At 40.0% G+C, this 23647-nt stretch overlaps 1 protein-coding gene across 13 annotated transcripts in view; it reads right to left on the reverse strand.

Annotated features, from left to right (window-relative positions):
* Positions 1-23647, reverse strand: part of APBB2 (amyloid beta precursor protein binding family B member 2) — a 178963-nt gene that overhangs the window by 21605 nt on the left and 133711 nt on the right. For 9 of the 13 annotated variants that reach the window (XM_051789949.1, XM_051789951.1, XM_051789954.1 and 6 more), the window contains one exon: positions 20146-20273. In XM_051789949.1, coding sequence (XP_051645909.1) covers positions 20146-20273 — 128 coding nt within the window. Of the gene's footprint in view, positions 1-57; positions 679-6451; positions 6697-6735; positions 7152-9865; positions 10673-20145; positions 20274-23647 lie in introns of those variants that run through there. The other 4 variants (XM_051789963.1, XM_051789958.1, XM_051789959.1 and 1 more) reach the window with 4 other exon arrangements.

Genomic DNA, 23647 nt, shown 5'->3' on the forward strand with positions numbered 1-23647 from the left:
TTGTTTGGTGCATGCTGGAAGGATAAACACGAAAATGGAAAAATGAAAATAATTTACCTCTCTCTGAATCCCGGGAAGCATGAAGAAACAGAAAGAACAAGTTAGAAAGCACTCAAGCAGACAGAGCTCCAACATATGATGAGGCAGGGTAGCTGAAAAGTGCTGTACATTTAGGGTTCACTGTTGTTTGTAGCACAGCGTTTCTAAGCACACTGCCACTATTTCCTTTTGACACTTCTTTTGTTGAATCTTGTTGTTCTGAAGTTTGTATTTTTGGAAACATGGAATGAAGCCAACAGGCGTCAGCTGAATTCAGTGAGGCGGCACATACATACCAACAGTGGGAAGTAATAAAGCTTAAAATACCACACGTAAGTCCGGGAAGTAGTATGCAGAAAGCATAAATAGACATAGAAAGTGCATGAACCTTCCTTCATCCAAAATAACACTATTTACAGCAGACACTGACTAAAGAAACAAGAATAATTCTTCAGAGTGTGAAAACCTTACATTGTTTGAACTGAAAGAGTAGAAAGATTGTCCTCAGTTTTTTTAATGCCTTTTCCAAGAGAAGTGACAGCCGGGGGAACCACCTCATAAGTGCTGAGCTGAAGCCAGGAGGTATAAAACCACCACACACTTTCATTTCTGAAACACTTCAGCAACCACTAACTCTTGGCACGACTTAACCAACACCCCTTTCCTGCAGGCGAAGGTGGGCAGGAGAGGCACAAGCTTCCTTGGCTGGTGGCTGCCCTTCTTCGCCTTCCCGCAGATCCGCTCTGCCTGCCCAGCTCCTGCCCTGAGCCCCGGCACTCACTGCAGCTGGCTGCTTTCTAGGTCATGCCAGCCACCAGGGAACACCAGCAGGATGAGTTTGCAGGGACATGGGCACTCCTGGAGCTGTCCTGTGAAGGCAGCACACTGTTTCCTGTGATGTTACCACAAAGGGTTCTCTGTGCTGGGGAGGGATGTGGGTTGCTACCTGCTTCTGCCCACCTCTCCTTAAATACTGGACACCACTCAATGCAATGCACAGTGTCTCTACAGGGATAATAACCGTTCTTGAGAAGAGAGAGATGTTTAATGCTGCACTCCCACTCCTGCCTGCTGCAGGCATCTCACAACCTCCAGTGAGGATCTGAGCAAGGTTCATGTGCACATAAATGTGGGACCCTACATCATCCCAGTTTGTAACTAACTCTGAGAAAAAAAGTAGTGGAGTGGAAAAATCATGCCATCTCAAGTAATAAGGGCAGGATTAAAGACAGAGCACACTGAAGGGAAGGGATCCAATTCCCATGAGATATCTCACATCAGCAAGTTTGCAAAGCTTAGAAATGCCTTAGTGAGTAGAACTAGAATAAACACAGGCTTTCTAAGCCAGGTTTTAACTAAACAAGCATATGGTTAGCTAATGCACATAACTAGAGATTTAATTTCTTTCTCATGTTGAGATGAAACTTCTCCTGATGCAACTTGTATCCACTGTCCCTTGTAATAATCTCCATGTGACTCCTTGTGAAGTAAAATAATTCACTGCAGCAACCTCTCCAGAGGTACAGTAGAGTTCCCACCACAGGATGTTTTTAAGATGTCACTGGACAAGGTGCCAGATTATCTCATCTAGGCTCCCTTTCCCATGAAAGGTTGGATCAGATGGCCTTTTGATATTTCTTCCAACCTGGGCTGTTCTATGAAAACAGTCAAGTTGGAAAGATGATCCATAATTATAAATATAATGGACATTCCCAGAAATTTTACAATGGAAGCGTGAGACAGCCTCATCATGAAGAAGAAACACAGGGTGCTCTGCTCCACTTCTTCCATGCAGTGAACTGGGACTTTCCCCTCTTCAATATCCAGCAGTGACCTGTGTGGATCTCTGCAACCAAAACCCCACTCATTCCTTCACTTCAGCTACATGGGCTTTCTACTGGGCTTTGCAGAGTCAGCAAGGACTTCAACTACTGCTAATATTTTATAAAGTAATGGGTTAAAATTGGATCTCAGCACTGCAAATATTATAGGTCTTTCAAGCCTAAATGCCCTTGATGCTACATTTCAGTGCCAATCAGAACTGAAAAAGTAGTATCACTCCACTTTCTGAGAAAATACAGTCAATGTTTCTAAGTAGTATGAGAAGCAAAATATATACAATTTTCTCTGTCCATTAATCACTGGCTTTAGATGAAGTCCACAAATAGAGATTTCTATCTCTCAGAAATAACATTATATTGGAAAAAATGTCCTGTAATTTAGACACAATATACTAGGGGGAGGAGAGCAAAAGAAATGTCCTGGAGACACAAAACATGACCTGCTGGATCAAACTCTGAAAGTGAGATCTATTAATTCCCCAATCATTATGCAAGATACAACTGTACAGAACAATCACCACTGCAGCTGTCAGTATGAAGAAAAGACCACTGGAGGGAATTCAGGAAGGTGACTAAAAACATAAGCAGTTGGGCTGCTGAACTTCCTCAGGCAGTGAGGAACGAGTGGGGCTCTGGCTGAAGGACTCTCATACTGTAGGATGCGTGCGAACCAAGGGAGGCTGCGTCCTGCTTCTAACCAGTTAATTACAGCTTTCCAGTCAACTCAGCATCTCCTCATAGAGTGTCTTGTATTTTATTAATCATTTCCATAGAGAAGACTATTTGCCTGTATTCTCTTTACATTCTGGTAGCTCAAATATGGTTGAATGATTCACCTTTAAACATAAATAAATAGATTAAAAAAAAATTGCCCCAAGGCTAAAAAGCAGATATGGAAAGTTTCAGTTCAAGTGGCAGATTTTGCTGGTGGCTCTAAGTGCCAGAAATGCTGCTAGAGCAGCTGTGCAAGTGCTTCGCTGTGGTGCCCTACATATCCCTTTCCAAGCTGACTGAGTTAAAAGGGGTCAAGCCAGAACCTGACAATAACCTGGGAAGACAATCCCCAGAAAATTGTATCACGGTTGTTACACTGAATTTGAGATTCATTTCCGAGGGGAAAAGGCCAAGACCTCTGAGGAAAACAGCCCACGACCTTCCAGCCTGCAGAGGTGTGAGAAAGGAGTACCCCTCCTAGAGAGAGCTCCAAGAGGACACTGCCTCCCAGGGAAGGCGTAAGTTTTCTCCTCCCCATCACTTCTGCAAGGCACATTTATTCCAGGCTGTTTCCCAATTAGCACCTTTAGAGCTGGACAGAGGGAAGCTGGCAGGGGTGAAATAACATGCCCAAGAGCCCCAGCAGCTCAGGTGCCCCTCACACCTATCCATCCCTGTGACTGGGACAGCTGGAGTTATTCTGAACTCCAAATACTCCACAGTTGCTACTGTTGTGTCTTCTAATTCAACAAGAGCCAGTGTAAGACTACAATGTGATTGAGAGCAAACCACACCAAGAAACCCAACAGGTTTTGTTCTTCTTGGCATCTCCAACAAGGTATTTAAGTGTCAAGCTCCCATGCTCAGCTAATGTTGTAGTGAGGCACTGCACAGAACATGAGCCTGGGAGAGTGCTAAGAGTTTACTCCCCTGTACCTGTCAAGTTTACAGTCCACCCATTTTGGTGACTGACACATTCAGATAACTGTGTGAAGACACTGTTAACACTTCACACCTCTTCATTTCTGTAGCTTCCCCTGGAGTTTGGTTGACTGCAACTTCCCCAGTTGTCTTTTTTGAGCAGATCAGAAAAAATAAGGTTGCTGTGTGATAACCATACTATAAGCAAGTACAGAGGTCTGCCTTCCAACTTTCATGGTCCTTCAACATTTTCACATGGGACTACACCCACCAGCAGTGGCCCTGACCATCTCTCTTCTTAAGAAATAACGAACGGTTGAATTGTCTTTGTTTTCAATTACTGTAGACTTCCAGTGGAGTAAAACACATTTTTCTTCATTAAAAATAATGATGCATGGCACAAGCCTTTTGTCTTTGTTTACAGTTATAAGTATTTGCCCAAGCACATCCTCTGAGGCACAGAAGAGGTCCTACTCTGGTTCTCTAATTTGTCATTACAAAGTCTAGCAGCACTTAATACAGCTAAATGTTTATGTAAAATGTAGTTACACTTCAACAACATAACATGAACAAATAAAGGAAACAGCCTTCATTTCTGTGCATTTGGAAGTCTCCCTGCTGCTTAAAGAATGATTATGTCCTTCACTTTTGTATGCCATTAGAGAAATACAGTTTCTTTCAATGAAACAAAAATAGCTGGGGGTTATAATTTTTCTAAGGGTTTGGTAGCTTTTTAACCTTTTTTTAATTATTTTTTTTTAAAATAGTCCTTAAGTCTTTTGTCTCCTAACAAGTATTCAAGTAGCAGACTATTCCAGCAAACTGGTCTTGTGTTTCTGGGTCCCTGCCACCACCAGGATGGAGACTGAGTAGAAGTACAAGTAACACTTTCTACAGGATCCCCAGTTCTCAGTGGGCCAGATTGTGCCATCAATTTTTAAGCAATTCTCCACTGGTAGGAAAGATTTCTGCTTAAAAATTGATGGCTTGATCTAGCCTTCTGTTGCTTATCATATATTATGAAGACTACTATAACCTAGTCAGATTCTATTTTTAAAATAAAAATAAAATATGAGGCAGCCTGACATGCTATACAAATCCACATTTTGTAAAGACTAAATTGTACTCTTAAAACAGCAGGCACCTTTTCCCAAAATCACTAGACCACCATTTTACAAGGATCAGTTGGATAGAAGAATTTCTGGTTTAAGTCATTAAACAATTATTAAATTCAGCCATAAACATATTTCCAATTTGGAAAATTATTAGAACATATAGAAAATGTTTTACTGTCATACCAACATCAAAACAGTACCAAAAAAAAAAATGGTTATGTTGTTTTCTTTGGCAGATACCAGACCAAATTCAGGGACATGTCAGTTATTTTCTAATAGGAAGAAATGAAAATGAACACTTCTTATTCTCTGATTTAGAACTTTAAAATTTCAAGTTTTAACCTGTATTAACTTTACAGAGAGAATAAGGTTATCTCAGCCTATCTTAAACTACACTGAAGAAAACTCTGCAGTCTAACACAAATTAAAGCTTTACAGTGCAGTTGAATCAATGGTAGCAGTCTAATAGCAATTAGATCAGAACTTTGTCCATAGTAAATTTTACTTCATGTCACGAAACACAGAAAACTCCAAATGATGAACCATAAAGCCTTGCTGAAGAGGATACCCAACAGACTGTAACAATACAAGAAATATCACAGACCTTCAATACACACCATAATTATCTGTAATAGTAATTTAGATGGTTTGTTCCCCATTTGTGTTGCAACTGGTCAATGTTTAAAATGTCTTTAAAGATAGGGTTTATAACACAGACACTTGTTGTAAAAGGAAAAATTAACCTGTACTTCAAAAAAAAAATCATCTAACTGGTATTATATAAGAAAACTGCACTAATCTTCCCCTTTTTCTCTTTTAACTTCTTATGAAAATAAATAGGCCTCTTTTTACTGATAAATGCTTCAGGGCTAAATAATATTCTTTTCCTCGCTCACAAGTTGTTATAATTACACTAACCACAAGGCAACAGCTACAAGAACATAATTAAAGCCATGGTTTTAAGAGGTAAACAGTTCACATACTCCCCTCATAGACTCAGCAATGTATGCTGTCCTTTAAGAAAGTAAAAATTACTGCACAAGAACAGGTAGAGCAATGAGGTTCCATAACATGCAAGAAACCTGATGGAAAAGTGAAGCTGCTGAGTCTAAAAAAAAGATAAATGTGCTCGTCTCTCTCCCCCTCTGCATCCAGTTTAATAAGGATTCAAAGCTATATCTCAATTAACAAATCAATGAAATTTCTCCTGCTGCAAATTCTTTATAAATTTAGATAGGATTAAGCAAGTACAGGGACCTCAAGGCAATACATTACATTTAAATCATGAAGTTTCCTCTTCTGTCAGAAGAGCTGTTAACCATTTTACTTCAACTAAATATATTGTTACATGCAGGTATGTCCGCATACAGTGCAATACTTCTGTCATGAAACATGTTCACTTCTGGAGATCTACACAGACCACTCAACCTCCACTGTCAGTTATGGGCTGAAAGAAGAAAGCCCAGACTGGCTAGCTAGAAGTTAGCTGGGAATTACACATAAATAATTATATAGGCACCGTATGCTGGGAGGAAAACACAGGGATTTTTCTTCTCTTGAGCAAATGAGGTTTCTGCTGTTCTTAACTACAGCATCTTTTCATCCACGGCATTACCAGTCAAAACAAATTATGATCATGCTCTACAGAATCAGGCTGGTCAATACGCAGTCAGTAACCGCAGCCAGTTTAGGAACATGTAATTCTGAGCAGAACACAGCCCCCCAGACCTATTAATCATCGGGATCCATTAGGTAGTTTGCTGCTCAAATGAGCAGCATCTGAAGGGATAAAGGAGAGGGAGAACAGCATCAAATACTTACCGCTCAGCACACGGTCCCTCTGTTACAGCATTTCTGCTACAGTGCTCTCCTGAAGGTTGCTAAGTGTCAGGTCTTGGAGAGAAGAAATCTGACTTGCCTTTGTCACACTAGGAGCTGTAATTTGCCTTGCAGGCATCCACACAGGAGCTTTTGACTAATAGACCATAGCTTTGAAAATACAGCTCGAGACAAAGGCTACTCCTAATGTGAGACTGCTGTCTGGGGGACGGAGGGTGGGGAGGGAGGGCTGAGTTTTTTTTCTCGTCACTTTTTAAGTTTCTTACCTTTTTGTTGCAGCAAACAGGAATTAAATGCCAAGCACGTCATACACAAACACCCAACTCAATGCTCTGACTGGTCCCCGTCTCTGTTAGCGTGTATCTAGGCATCAGATGATGCAAAGTGCACTTGATGCAGCCGTGTACTTGTACTTCAACAACGGGGGCCGAATACCCCCGAGAACAGCAGCTCATTCATTTTGCATCGAGTTGAAACACATCATGTCAGCTCCCACTCTCCTCACGGACTGTGCATGCTTGTGTTTGCTGGCTCCAGCTGTGAGTGAGCGGGTGCTTCTCCCTGGAAGGCACCGCTCCTCTGTCAGCCGTGTGTCGTTTCCTCCCTTCCCAACCCTTTTACATTCCCGTGCTCTCCACGCTCTGACCCGCAGAAGAGGTGCCTCTCCTCCCCCTTTAACAAATCTTCACTGCTACACATTGTGTTTCTAGCCTGTAAACTTCCAAGACTAATCTTTTGTGACAGAAGCAATTTTTTGCAGAAAGTTGAAATGCACAGGGAGTCTTCTACTCCCAATTTTTCAAAAACTCTGCAAGGCATTCACAATGTCGTTCTGTACTGAATGCAACAGAGAAAGTATCTTTAAAAAAAGGTAACAAAGATTTACAGTTAAATCCAAAAATTCAGACAAAACTACAACTGCATTTACTTCAATGAAATTACATCTGTTTATGCTAGAAGTGAGATTTATCCTGGAGCTGTAAAAACAAACACATTGAATAATTTGATTTTACAGAACTGGCACATGCAGTAACAGTAAATCCAATTTAGGAGTGTTGCTTGCAATAAAGGTGACAGGAAACACAATGGTCTTGGAGTTCCAGTTTTTATCCGGCAAAACTCCCCATCAAATGTGCTCAACCAGCAACAAAGAGCTGCTTCTGCAGGAACTGCACTTAAAATGTGGCGGGGCTTAAATCCCATCGGGGCATTCGGTTTTCACAGCTACTTTCAGGATTGCACATCACTCCTCCTGGATGCAAGGAACACCGGGAAAAGGCAAACTGTGACCAAGGAACAACTGCAATGTCGCAAGGACATGGGTCACTCTTCCCCATGCGAGGGACTTGCTCCTTCAAATGTGCCAGTAGAGCTGTCTGTGGGATCACACCTGTCCTCAAGGAAAATGAGCCAACATGGCAAATGCCCACCAACCAGCCTCTTTAAATTATTGGAGCTCAACATGAGAGAAAGCAGAGCAGGGAACGTGACCATGGATATTTCTACCAGCAGAGCTGAGAAGGTGAAAAGCAGTTAAAGACAATTTTCTGGCAGTCACTTCTTTAAGCCACACAGATGCATGAGAAGCAGGATGTTTTTCCACCACCTAAATATACCCTCAGAGCCAAGTGAGATTCCTTCCTTCCCGTGTATCATCAACAAGGTTTGGCAGGACCAGCTAAGCTCAAGCAACAACCTCTGCCACCCCAAAAGCTTTCCGCTGATTTCCAGGGAGTAACAGTCAGGAATTTAATAAACAAATCTGTTAATGCTGCCTAAGATAAAAGAGTTCTGACAGTGCTGAATGCCCAGTGCTAGAGAGTTCAAGACCATGTAATAATTTTTGCACTGTACAAGTAACTTCTCAAAAGTCTTGAAACAAATCTGGAATTCACTTGTGGGGAGAAAAAGGGCCATTTTTATGGACAAAGTGGCACCTGAAACTGGTTAATGCATTAAAATACACATTCATTACATTTTTAATCCAGATTCCAATATGCATTCAATGTAACTTGTTTAAATTTGAAAATGGGGACAGAATTAATCTGATAACTATTACAACAACCCTCTCCATTGCTGTTCTCCTCTTCTACTCTTGGCAAGTAGCATACAACAGGATATGGTAGCCTTCCAGCTGGCCAAACAACAGCACTTGTGAGAACAAAGTCAGACTTCTACTTAAAAGGTTTCTAAAGAGAGAACCCAGACTTTGCCATTTTAATATGCTGGAACAGGTTGTGGGAGAGAACTGCTCTTCCCTGATCCTCTCTTCAGTACAAAGAGAGGAAAAGAGATTCAGCAGAACCTTGGAAATCTGTAAAAAAAAAATAAATTAAAACTACATTCCAGTCTTCAAGTTTTTAGCTGGCTATCCAGTAAGTAAACTGGGACTAAATTCTAATCCCGTGTTGGTTTTAATGTTTTGTTATGTGTTAGATGCCATACTTACCGCCTGTGTGCCTTTCAGTAATGACATGACTGGATACAAACATCCTGGCTCTGTAGTTTGGAGAAATATCTTGCCCTGGTTTCAGCATTTCAGCTTCCCTGGCCCCTCACCCTCTGTTCCTCAAGTTTGTTGCTTCTAATTGCTAAGTATGAAAAGGGCAACAGATTTACCTCTGCCATCAGAAATAGAAAAATCTCCCAGGGCTTGGCCAGCAGGCAGTTTCTGAAAATGAAAAACAATCTGGGCCAAATGTCTTCCCATTCGTGCATACACAATTTGCTTAGTAACTACAATTGCGCCTCGCGTTTGTTTTTCTGGCAAATCTTAGCTTTACCAATTCTCAGTCACACCCAAAAATGTGAATTCAAACACGAATTTCAATTTTAAGGTATAAGATTTGGGGGGTGGTGGTGTCTGATTTCTGATTTCTTCCAGTTTACTTGGCCAAATATCTATATTCTGAAAATGAAACTCACATAGAAATCTTCTTTCATGAACTGTGTTGTAAAGAATAATCATCAGTAAGCTCTGAGACCAGCCATGGAAGTCACAGCACTTGGCACTGGCTGCCAAGCTTGGCTGACAGGCTCTCCCCAGTAACAACTGCTACCAGAAACACTGTGAAAAAAATTTCCAGCACAAACACCACACCAAGTCCCATTTCCCACTGCCAGCCAGTGCTGTGAACTTGCAGCCAAATCCCTACACAGGAAGGATCTTAGTACTGCAATTTACCTACAGGCTGCAAAAGAAATAAGCTTGCAGCAAGCAGTGGATCAAACTTACACTGACAAAAACAGCAGGAGCAGGCAGCCTTGGCAAGGTGAAAACTGCCCAGGAGAGCTCTCAGCTCATGAAGACCTGACAAATTCAATTTCTGCGCTGCCAAAAGTGCCAAATCAAGGCAGCAGGGGTGTTTTGGAACATGCCTGGTGTATAAATACCACCTGTGTTGCTCCAGCCTCTCCCAGCTATTACGTGCTGCCCTCTCATGGGTCCATAGCTGGGTTCTATGTTCCCAAGCTGCTGTGTTCCTCACTGGGGATGAGGTTCAGCCAAGCTCATAATGAGGGAATCAGTATTTAACACTGTAAAGAATCCAGGTAGATCTCCACGCACTCAGCAGCAATGATGTGCCCAATTCTCTGGTTAAACTGCCAGTGAACAGCAGGGCTCCAGAGTAAATGAAATGAGCTTACACTCTAGACACAGGGGTGGGACTGTGTTCTCCCCAAACTGAACAGTTATTCCTATTGCATGGTCAGAAGCTGTTTTCGTCAGAGTGAAATATGAAGCCTGGGTAATACCAGGAGAGCTGTGGCTGGGCTGAAGAAACAAAAACACTATCAGTGTCTGAGATCCTTATACTTACCCTGAGCATGTGCAAGGTCTAGATCCAAGGGTTTCACATACATATAATTTTGAGGAAAAAAGAAAACGAGTTTGTGGGTACAGAACTTGGGTTCAGATTGCAGTTTGCTTTAGTTTGAACAAAAGGAAAATCATATTATAGCAACACATTCACGTTGTGAGGACAAGAGTGTACTTTTGCATGTGCAGAGGGTAGTCAGTCCTAGCTGCTGCACTCACACTGCTGGCTCACAACTACGGACTTGTAGTCCTAACTTGAGGTAAAAGCAGAAGCAGGTTTGCATCCCAGCTCATGCATCTGCAGCACCGAAAGCTCCACTTCTGCCCTACAGGAAGAGAAACAAATGTTTCTCAAGGTAGCCTTGCCTTCTGCTATTCTGAGGCACCCATCCTATCCCTGAAGCAAAACTTTTTGACATTTCCAGGAAACAAAAAACTAGTCCTTCTAGCAAATCTCAGCACAAAAATTTTGTTTAGTCTTTAACAACCTAGAAGCTTAAAATCTCCCATAATCTACTTTCATCACAAATTAACAAGCAGTACCAGCAGTGCCTATCTTCTAATTTACCTGAAATTTCCTATTATTCTCAAAAAGAGAGGAGAAAAGGTGAGAGGCAAGTGAGGAAACATTTAATAAAGTTTAAATCCTGGATTCAGACAGGCATATGAGCATCTCCATACACATCTAACAACTTGTTAGAAACAAGTTTCTAACATCCACTGATGGATGAAGAAAATTTGAAATACTACCTTGAATCCTAAAGGCTCCAAAGTGACAAAATGAATATGTCATTTATGAATGCCTGGACTGGCAATATTCCAGAAGAGCTTTGTTTGTTTTTTTACATTAAGGTCCTTGAAGCCATGTGTGTACTTCATAAATGGAGGGCAAGTTTGCTTTCTCTAATTCATCTCATTATGTTCCTGATGGTAGCTCAGCAAAACCAGAGATGAAAAGCTATTTTCCTAAATAAATACACATAACTGTCCCCCAAAAAGAAAGAAAGGAGTCTTCCTTAGTGTGTCTATTTTCTTGTGAACGTGGGTACTTTTAATCTTAAATGTGTATCTACGTTGTCGGAGATACACGTGCAAAGTGTCTTTAGATTTATCAGGCACTGCAAAAAGGAACTAGCAGAAAATAAATTTCTTAATGAAGAAAGACTGATGATACACAACTAGAAAGCAAAAGCAGTTCAATACACCCTTGGCAAACTGAACTACACCTGTGATCAGCTTGCCAAAAGAATGACCTTAACTGCTCTGAGACTGTCTGTAATTGTAGAGGACAGGCCATGAGGACCCAGGTGCACCCCTCAGTCTGAGCTACTGAAAAATAATTCTGTAAGTAATCTACAATTCCTTTTGCTACATCCTGTTGACAAATACAGCATCATTACAAACATTGCCACACGTCACTAACAGGTACCCCAGAACACAGGCAAGTTCACTTTCACAGGTTCTTGTCCGAAATGGAAAAATGTGCTTACTTCACTGATGTTAAATATAGGATCAGGAGAATACCAGGACAAATACTGAAGCCAGCCACCTTGCAGACCTCTAACTCTTTCATGCTCTTCTAAGAGTCACAGTAGGCTCCTTACTTTTCCACCTGCTATTTTGTTCTCGTACAAGAACCACCCTAGCCCTGCTAAAGAAATAACATCCTGACACTCACAGAGGTACTACACTGATTTTGCTGAGCAGTATTCAGGTTTTCCAGGTCCATCTCTATAAGTTATGGACTAACTCAACTCATGCTGAAACCAATAAAAAACTTCCTATCAATTACAAGGGGAATTTGGTCCAACTCAGGGGGCACAAGCATACATCAGCCAACTTCGAAATTAATCAAGGTGGGGAGAGGGGAACTTCAGGCAGTAAAATATTGAAATTCTAGAGATAATTAAGTTCTATGTTTAATGCATCATTCAAATTATAAATTCAAATTATCTTTATGGCATTAAGATGAATAGTATTTGTGTGAAGATGACCATCACAAAAAAAGATGTAATGCACACAGACTTCAATGTCATTAAGCACAAATTTCTTTAAAAAAAATACAGATGTTAATGTAAGTTTCTAAATACAGAAACAAGTCAGTCAGCAACTAAACCCCTAAATGTTTAAGACACTTGAATTATCTGTTGAAAAAAAATCTTTTAGTTTGCTCAAATTAGTGTTTAAGTTTTTGCTAATCAATCTGCACATATCAAAGAGACTTCAATAGGCAATCTACCTCCATTGCCAGAGGCCAAATTGTTCTGAATACCACTGACAAACAAAGGCCCTTTTCCCTGGTGGAGCCACTGTTAGGAAAGAAGCCAACATACCATTCTCCAAATTAAAAGCCTGAAGTGAAAACACTTTCTAAATACATGGAATGGATAAGACAGTATATGCTATGATTTACATAAAAATGCACTGCACATAAATTTTGAATTGCAATGAGCTAATAGCAAATGTGGAAAAGCATCCACAGGCAGATATGACATTTAAATAACTGAAGTGGTAAATTGATAGCAAGAGCATCCTCATATATTTTAGAGGCATATCCCAAATTATTATACAAGCGCAGTTAGCCAAGTTTGTGACTGTGCTTAGAGAGTGACACAGGACAAAATTTGTACCTTGTTTTACTACTGCATATACCACATGCCAAAAGGCATCCAGTGGTCTACAAATATGTAGGCATGTCACAAGTTCTCTTGATATCAGGAGTAAAACACTCATGCAAACGTGAAAAGTTAATACTGGCCTATTTCAATACATCTCCACTCTACCGTCTCTTTCATGTTAAATCCCAAAGCTAAAATAAACCAGTCTAATGAATCAAAATATGAATGCACACATGCAGCTTTTTTGCATCCACTTCACTGTATTTGCTTGAAAATACATTGATTCTGTAAGCTTGACTGGATTTCCCTTTTCTCAGCTGGATTGTTTCATTACCCCCTCCTAGAACACACTGCACTTCCAAACAATGATGTCAGGACTTATGGATATAAATGGGAAGTTCTGTATAAACAATCACTTAAGGTATTTCTTAGTGAGAAGGAAAAATGCTTCCAAGACATAGAAAGTGATATTCAGACACAATTAGCTTAAAGAAGAGGAGAAAGCAAATGATAATTGTAAAAAAAACCCAGCTAAAAATATAGGTCAGGAAAGCCAGTAAAATCCTTTTCCTCCAAAATAATCCTTCACCTATGCCCCATTTACCTGATTCCTCACAGTATGTTTTGTCCTTATTTCAAGGTTACGGGGACCGAAGGGAATAGGCAATATTGATTAATGGTGTTTCAGAGATTGAAGAGTGCAGCTGAAATTACACATTCTTCGAAGGGTGTTATCTTTTCAGAAGAGCAGGTGCAAACACCATTTGAGTTTTAACTTATTTTATTTTCTGCTTTTCTTGACCATGTCTCTAATGCAGAAGGGAAAGTTTATTATTCATTATCTTGTGCAGTTTGATAAGCTTTTTTCATGGAACTGGAGAAAGACTCAATCTCAGAGCACATTCAATCATCACCTCAAAAGGAGGGCAATCCAGGAAGATCTTAAAACACCTCCCTGAACAATGTAGCTACGAGCCACAATGCATCACTGAAACCTGTTGTGTTGCTTGTATACAAAATATTTTCTGAAAAGAATGATAAATTACAAACACAAAAGGATATCCCAACCACACTAAACTTGTATTTATTCTCTTTATTTCTCTTAGCTTTTAATTGTCTAACTAAGGCCAGGTATCCCTCCTGAAGTCTCATGTCCACGTGATAAGACAAGCACAGGAGCTCAAGTCAGGTAATATCTCTAAGTACACAGTCTCAGATGGGAAACACAGGGTGACATGAGATGGGCACTCAACATGCAGCACAGCTTCCACACTCCCCACTCACCCTTGTTCTGTCCTCTAACAAACCAGTTCTCAGTCAGACTTGTCCCTACCCCTCTTAGTGTGACACACAGTCAAAACTAAAAAGAAAATATTTAACCTGTTGTAGCACTGTTGTTCAAGTGAAAATTTCCATTTCTGGATCTACAGAAAGGTTCCTAAATCTGAATTTAGACATTTGATTTTCAAATACACTGCATATACAGAGATCCTGCTTAAGTCAGTGGACAGTGCAGGTGTTAAACACCTCTGAAATATGGCCATTTTTATTAAGCTGTTGAAACAGCAAGAGAGAATTCTATTTTTAATTTGCCATATTCTGAGGAATTTGAGCCATCATTTCATATCATTTATTCCTCATTTTCCACAGATTTGTCCCATTTTCCTCACTTATATCACTCCAATAGTTTTCTCTTGTTCTAACAGTTCCTGAGATAACAGAGTAATTTGTTTTGTTATTAGGACTTTCTTCTCTTCCAGCCTTACAGGATTACATCCATCTGACCTGGGGTATCTATCCATTTATTTGTCTGCTCTCCCCTTCTGAGGCACCTCAAGCCTCATCTTTGGTTGTCCATTGTTCTGCTTTCCTCCATCCAGTTGCCTTCTCTGCCTTTCTCCCCTTTTTGAATCCCAGCTTCATTTTATTCCAGTGTCTAGGCAGCAGAAAAACAACAGCAGTTCAGAGAAGGGCAATGGACATCCACACAGATGAAGGGATCCCGATCACCCCCACCTGACAAAATGGGCATTATTAGGACAGAGGAGGGAGCACAAAACATTCACATTATCCAGTCAAAGTGCCTGTGGTCAGAAAACCCTAACAGCAGAGAATGTGCCTCTTTCAGCACTTAAGAACCAAAAGCAACCAGGCTCCTTCCTCAGCCTGTCAGGAAAACACACAAACTGTACAGCAGAAACAAATCTGCTCTATGTGGTGACAAAGCTAGTGGATGAACAGATGTGCTACGTGGTTTGTTTAACATTCAAGGTGCCTGCACCATCCAGCAACTAGTTCCATACTCAGTCCCATCAAAGCTGGTCTCCTGAATCTACCAGCAGCCCTCCTGGCCAGCTAACCACAGAACATTTCAGCTGGATATACTGCTGTTGTATGAAGACACCAGGAGAGAAGAAACTGTGATCTTTCAGTCAATTATAAAACTTGAGGCAGGCTTTGGATTGGTGGAAGAGCAATGCAGATACAGGAGGATTCAGGTAAATGTGCTAATAGAAACTCCTTTACAAAATTGATGGGCTGTTACCTTTTCTCTCTTCCCTGTTAGTGAGCAGCTCAGAAGGCAAAGGACATGCACCAGCACTCAAGGAGAGACAAAACCCAACCTGGGGAATGATTTATCTATAGTCCTGCAGTTTGCAAGTGAAAAGAACAGCCCTTTTAGCTTCAACAGACTGAGGCCATAAACATGCTTTTAACCACAAGGAAAAAAACACGGCAGGTGTGGCTTGTTAAGAAGCAAACACAGCACTGACAATTATTCACTGATACACCTGTGACACTTCCATGTGACAATTACCTTACTGACCTTGAAATAAAACCATTTATGCAACTGTAAGGACTTTTCTTATTTACAAACAATACTAACTGAATCATCATGGCTCTGTTTTCAGTAGAGCAGCATAGTGGCTTTTACTTTTAAAAATCACAAAATATCAACTAAGAAACTAAGTCTGCCAAAAGGCTGCACATACAGAGTACATTTATTTTCCTTTAATGTCCATATATATGTATCAAACATAGGAGCTCACAGAGTACACATATATATATGTATAACCACTAATTTGTGGGAACCTGCTTTTGTTCCTGATTTTTTGAAGGTGCTCCAGCCTTTCTTAAAATCAAACATTTTACCAACTGATTAATGGAAAACAAGGGATGTTACCTTTCGAAACAAAAAGTCACCACACAACCCAAGTTAACAAAATTATGAAGCCTTTGCTTATCAGAGGATTGTTAAATAAGAAACTCTAGAGATCAGGATATTAATGTAATGTATGGAGAGAGTGAATACAGTCTCCTGGAAGATGTTTTTGCCTGAGATGAGCTAGAAAACACATCCTCAGATTAAATTTTCATCAGCAGATCTCTGTATTTCATCAATCTTTCATTATGGCATAGCTTAGAAAATCATCTGGTCAGGTGTCATTAGAAAACCTCTTCATCTTCCAAGCAAAAACTACCCAAATAAATTAGTACAAGCAAAAGAGAGTTAAAAGGAGGGCCTGCAGATCGTTTAGGGGTTCAACAGATCAAAATACAGGGAAATACACATTTCTACAATATTTTAAAATCGAAACACTACCTTTCACAACAAATCCAATATGTTTTTTATACAGGTTCTTGGACTAGAAGATATAGCTAATTAACAAAAGTCAAGTGCAACAACTTCTGGAAGACCTTCATCCCGGAAACTGGGATGTCACTAACTTTGTGGATGCTTAATCCACCAAAGCAGCAATGTGATCCCCTCACTTTTTTTCTGATGATGGCAAACTCATAATGAGGGAAAGTTGCTTTTGCAGTCAGTGAATGGCTCTGGTATTTCTCACCTCAGTAGTAACAGGTGATTTTACCAGGATGAGCCCAAGGACTGTTTGCTAATATATACATGAAAAGAGATGCAGTGCAATTTCCAGCTCAACAATATGTTTTTCTCAGCTCGTGTTCTCCTGTCACCAAACGCTTTTTTCTTGCGTTAGTGCTTTTTCAGTAAGCGCTACATGGTTTATGCTACCTTTCAAAACATGTTTCCTAAACATCTCTATGCCCAAAACACATTGTACATCTGATTATTCAGTCATAAGTTTGTTCTTTCTGCTTGTCCTTTGGATCTTCTGCTATTTAACATCACCTGCAGTCTGAGTTTACTTACAAATAATGGCTACACTGCTTTTCCTGCAGTCTTATTTTTTAAAATGTGTCAATAAAATATTGAACAAATTACATTTCAAAAAGGGTGGGCTCCAGTCCTGAAAGTTATTCTGGACACAATATTTCTGTAGAAGCACCTATCAAGATGATTACAAAGGGCTAAGAATAGGAAAGCTCTGAAATCAATCTTATGAAAAAAAAATAGATTCCAACAAAAGTGGCTAAGAACATTATTGTGCCAGCAAATGAAATATTAAGGCTAGTTTTGATTGCGTGTTTAATACATAAACACAATATATAATAAACTTCAATAAACTATTTCTTGTTGTTACTTACAGCAATCTAGAAAAATCATATTCTCTTGAAACAAGAAATGTTCCCTTTGAACACAGAAAGGCCCACTCCCACTACTGACAGTAGAAACATGAAAAAAGGTTAGTTTATTTGCTCTTCCAGGTTCTCTGTGTTGTCAGTGTTGCAAAAACAATATCTTTTCAGGAAAACAGTTGAGAAAGCTTCTACTTTCTATGACCAAAAGGTAGAACTAGATTTGTTTGAGGGGTTCTTGTTGCTTGTATTTTTTAAATTGGATCTGTACTTCTCCCACATATGCCATAACTGAGTATTTTTTTTTCTTAATAGAGATGTGAGTTTTTGCAGAAGTCTCAGCAGAACTGGAATGCATCTTTGGCCCCCAGATACAGCATGTAAATGGGCAGGAGTGGGATCAGAGATGCTATTTCCTGTGCCCAGTACATAGTTTTTGGTAAATGCTGTGGGATATCGTGGCAGATCTGTAGGTCAGAGCAGACAGAATGAGGTCCACACACGATCTTTCCCAGTAACTCCTGCCCTACTGATAGGGCTTATATTCATCTAGAAGAGTCTGCTATTGCCTCCCAACTCCAGATATATTTCACCAAAAGCTAACAACATTATTCGTGTCACTTGGTAGCAAAAGGCATATTTCTCTTAAATGTTCCCTTAAAACATTTATGATTCTATGACCAGTTCTGTCTTTAGGAGAGGTAGGTACCCAGCCTGAGAAAATATGACCCATTATCTTATTTTATAAACAACATAATGGAATTATTTTATTTTTCCAAGAAATGTAAGTATTTGGAAAAAGAACTGTAAATCCTTCCAAAAAAATGAATGAAAATTAAAGCTGGCTTCCTTTAGTCTGTAAAGCTGCATCACATTTAGGTGCCCCTTAAGATGCTCTATTTATTTTTTGACTGAACTAGCAAGCCACTACAAAATCTGACTTGAAGGGAAATGTGCAATGCGACCATTTCCTAATGCAAACAAAGCACTCTAATGGTTTATTCATAAGAAGTTAAAACCTTTTTACTTTGCAGCATTTCAAACTGGATTTCTCCCTTTTAGATCTCTCAAAAATCTGGATCAGTTAAAAACCAGTTAACCTGCCCCCTCCAACTATCAGTCATTTATAAAAATAAAAAAATTAGAAAGAGTCACCCTTCCTCTTGGAAATTTAGCCACTGATAATCTGAAACTTTGAGGAGGATTATAGAAGCTTCAGAAAATCTTTAACTGGTTTTCAGGGCGGCAATTGCACATTGCCAGGTCACGTCCAGCCTCTCATCCACCAGCATTCCCAAGTCCTCCTTGGCAGGGCTGATCTTGATCTGTTCATCCCCCAACCTGTATATACTGGGGGTTCCCTGACCCAGGTGCAGCACCTTGCACTTGGTCTTGTTAAAACTCATGAGATTCCCATGGGCCCACTTCTCGAGCTTGTCCAGGTCTCTCTGGATGGCATCCCGTCCTTCAGGTGTGTCAACAGCACCACTCAGCTTGGGGTCACCTGCAAATTTGCTTAAGGTACACTTGATCACTTCATCTATGTCGTTAATGAAGACATTAAATAATACTGGTCCCAACAGGGACCTCTGAGGGACACCACTTGTCACTGATGTCCATCAGGACTCTGAGCTGTTGACCACTACCCTCTGGATGCAACTGTCCAGCCAATTTGTTATCCATCTAACAGTCCACTCATCAAATCCATCTCTCTGCAATTTAGAGGGAAGGATGTTGTGGGGGACCATGTCAAAGGCTTTACAGAATTCCAGATAAATGACACCTGTAACACTTCCTTAGTCCACTGATACAGTCACTCCATCCTAGAAGACCACTAGGCCCTAATCAAATATAGACATAAACAGCAGCAGCTTGTTAAGTGTTACTCAATCCCTACTACCCATGTGTCAGGATGGGTAGTGTCCTAAGATCCTGGACTTACTCCATGTGAATGGCAATGTTTTTGCTAGGTCAAAATTCCAAGTGGGACAGGGAGACAGCTCGCTCTCCTGCTCCAAGTCAGCCACTTTTACAACCCTGTTCCCACAGCGATGTTACCTGACAAAGAAGGATGTTACCAAAAGAACACCAGTCAGGAAGGAAAACTAAGGAAAGACCGCCTCCAGGGCAGGAAGGCCTTTAGCATGTACTCCTGGTTGTTCCCTACAGAAAGGAAAAACTTCAGCTCCCAGGCAAGCCACATTTCATGGACAAATCTTAGTATTCTGCAACACCCCCGGGAATTTTCTTCCATCAAGAGCTAGAAGTAATGGTAATGGCTTAAAACCATTATTTTTTCCTCAATCCAACTTTTTTCTCCATCAAATCAAATATCTCAAGAAAGTGGCAACACATGCATACAATCAGAGCATAGGTGGTACATTTAACTTGGACAAGCAGGAAGAAATGCTTTCACATAGCCAGGAGAAACATACTATAGGACATATTTGAAAACATGGTTTTATACTAAAAAGTATTACATGTATCTGAAACAAAACAATGCTGTGTATGCAGTTTTATGCACCTGGCTAAATTAATCTGAAAGGTTTGTTGAATATGGGTTTAGCAAAGCAGCATGTAAGTGATACACTATGAAAAGCAGAGTTTAAAAAGTAACACTAGCAAGAAAATAAGAATTTACCCACCTTCCCATAGCCCCAGAACACACTTACATGTACTCTGTATCAGTAGACCAAAACAGCACCAAGTCAAGAGGGATAAGGAGAGCGAAGACTTACCGACCATTGTCACGGCCCACACCCCAGACTCTGATGCTCACAATGGGCTGCGAGTGCAGAACTGTGCGGTCCATGGGATCAATCAGGTTCAGCATGTCATTTTCCAGTATAAGGTACATGTCTTTGCCCTGCAACTCCAGACAAAGTACAGTTACACAGTACATCCCCCTCTCAAACCGACTGGGCTCAAGGTGCTATGCCTGTGCTGTTCAGACTTGCTTCCTCTTAGTTTACTCAAAGTTTTGGTTTGTTCCAAGAGCAATTGAAAACTAGTTCATATACTTCCAGTGTGAAAAAGATGTAAGATATTTTCTTTCTACTACATGTTTAAACAATGCCAATCACAAAAGGCTTTGATGTATTTTAAATGCAACTCATTCAAGCCCAAGCTATTGAGTTCTTCAATAGATTCTGTGTTCATCTTTTCTTCAGTAGATTCTTCCAAATACATGAGAGGTCACAGTCTGTCTCAACAACAAAAGCTTATATCAAAACCTGTACCCATGAGGCAGAGTTCCTTCTTTCAAAGTGTTTTGTTTCCATAAACTTTACCAATGGATTATGGGAAGAGACAGTAATTTGTATGTGTCAAAGGATTTACAAAATACTCTTTGAAGAATGATTAAAGGGGAAAACCTAGCATTAAGACCAGATTGTGAATTCTGCTAGTGATTGCAGAATCCTGGAGCCAGGATTTCTCCCTAACTCTTTGGCATGTAAGAACAAGGATAATGCTTTTTCCCCTTACAGAAAACAAATTTAGAGACAATTTTCCTTTTGATGCTAATTCACAAATGCTAATCTTCCCCCTATTGCTAGCATTTGTAATAGGTCTGCTGCCTGTCCTATCACACGTACTACCTCTCTTCTTGGAGGCCATACACATACTCTGCAGACCATGAGATCCCACAGAAGTGATCCTGGACCTATTGTTGAGAGTTAAGACAAGCTCCTGCCAATCAGAAGAAGAAGGTGGAACCTATGAGCTAAACACAGAGTAATTTGTTTCCTCTCTATTGTGCCAGAATCTATAAACGAACAGAAAGAATGGAAAGGATCTGACTCTCTACTGACAAATGTTTCAAAACCAATCTTTTCCTTCACCCCAGTGACACAGAAACCCTCTTCTCGCTTGGTTACAGTGGCTCAAGTCTCAATGATGTCTAATTTTGTGTCTGGCTAAGAAATAAATTCATGTCACTCTGGGAGCCTTCTGCCACAGTTTGTAGGCTAGGCAGCATGGGGCAGGCACTGCCCACCTCCTTCCCAACCCCAGATCTCCTAACAGTGAATCAAAGAGGAGCTGTGACACAGAGCTGGCAGTGCAAGTGCCAAGAGGGATGTGGGAGAGATAGGGGACACCTGGTATATTGATGCCAACACAAGAATATTTTGCCTGATGGGAAAAAGTACAGCTGTGGCAGAGATGCAAGGCTGTATATATAGGCTGCTCCTAGAGAAGCAGAAACAGATGTAGCTGTGATAGTCATGCACAAAAATGGGGCAAATCAGCAGCACTGAGCTGCTAGCGACATAGAGAAAAAGAAACACGAGAAATAAAACACAAAAGCCAGGATGACACCAGACAGATCAGGATGATGAAGGAAACCAAAGAGAAAACAGAGTCATCACAAAGAAAAAGTGGGAAAAATTTGCTTGGAGGTCAAAAGCAGTAAATAAATTGTGTGAAGAATGTTGCCAAGTGTCACAAAGATTGCTTTTTGGATCCATTTTCTACTTAAATATTTGTTCCAAAAGGAAATTATTACAAGAATGTAAAATCTGTTCATCATGCAAAATATACTGGGATTAGAGTAATGAAACTGAAACCAAATTAGCTGGAAAAAAATTGGAGAACGGGCAGATAAGCAACATAAGTCACAGGAAATTATCCTTGTAATGCTCAAGGGACAGCTTGTCCACAACCAGAAACAATATATTTTGCTAATTTTTGTAGCCTTATTATACAAAAGCTATTTTAGAGATGGAAACACTGCATAGGGCAAAAAGACATTATTTAGACAGACTGGGAGCTTGAGCATAGGCTTTAATGTCTCAGACTGCTGAAGAGCTGCTGAGATCTCATGGTTTGAGATGAGGAAAGGGAAGAGCCATGCAGAGAAAGTAAACAGAGGGAAGAGAATGCCAGCACATGACCCAGAAGTGTTACAGGCTGAGGTATATAGGTCAATGGCAAGAATGCATCTTTTTCATGTAAGTGATATTGTAATGTACAGAAATATAATGCATGACAGAAGAGCAACACAAACAGATGAGTAGTGTTTTTCTTTTTAGATTTTACAGGACAGTAGACGTTCAAAAGTTACAGGGAATTTCTTTTGGAGCAAAGGGTATGAAATCCCACGTTAAAGCCAGTAACAAAGCTTCTGCAGGGTCAGGATTTTAACCAGGGTATGGGAGTTTTTGTGTTTTTTTTTTAAATCATGAAAACTTGGTGATGGTCCTAGCCCCAATTTCACTTTCATTACATTCTAGCTAAAGTAAATCTTTAGGCAATCTTAAAACCCCTATCTGCAGTCATCAGTTCTAGTCTCCTAATAGATTTCTGCTATAATTGCTCCATCTGATGGAGCTGTCAGTGACACAGCACTATTTTTTTCAGATTCCTCTCTAAAACACACCTCTTCCAATCACTCTTGAACCTTTACATAGCAAGCAGAAAAATGTGGTTGGTTATAATGAATTCTTTTAAAATCAAGAATACAATTTATTTCAGGAGCCACCTATTAAAGCACATTGTCTCTATTGTTTTGTCAGGCTGATTTTTTTTTTTTAACAAATAGCAGTCTTAATTGAAATATCCATTCAAGAGGACCAAAACTTTTCAACAGTTTGGCTTAAAAACCCACAAGGGTTTTCAACAGAGAACAATGGAATAGACAGAGAGAAATATGGGAAAATGTGAACATTAACTCTTAAAACAAAGCACATGCAATCAAAGTAAACAATATATTTCAAGCTGACGAGAGTTCTGTCATCTGAAATATGGGTGAGATTACACACGCGTAAAGACACTGGGGTTTTCCTCCTCCTGGGATCACCAGTAAGTCCAAAGTCCATGACTGACACACCTGTAATTGCCTGTCTAGCTAAATTATCTAAATAAAACTGATCCCAGATGTAAGAAAAAAGGGAAACCTATGTTATTTTGTTCATTTATATATACAATATTTATTTCTTACATAGAAAAATCCTTCTGAAATTATTTGAAATAGATGGAACACTATAAATGAGCTCCTTTAAACATAATTTTAATTTTCAAAGAGGCACTTGCTCTCTGTAGCACCTTGGCACTGCTGTGGTCATAGCCAGGATACTGGACTTGAGCCTTAGACTGCAACAATGACTTGGGAAACTGAATGATATTTTTCCTAAAATGTTCATTTAAATAGACAAGTCTTTCTTTTAATTTCCTTTTTGTATGGCAGTGCCATTTCTCTTAGATCACACAAAGGAAGTTACAACATTCACTCTTTCATCA

Source organism: Manacus candei, unplaced genomic scaffold (genome assembly GCF_025592945.1).
Source record: "Manacus candei isolate 608988 ecotype Guabito, Panama unplaced genomic scaffold, ASM2559294v1 h1tg000028l, whole genome shotgun sequence".
Classification (NCBI taxonomy): domain Eukaryota; kingdom Metazoa; phylum Chordata; class Aves; order Passeriformes; family Pipridae; genus Manacus; species Manacus candei.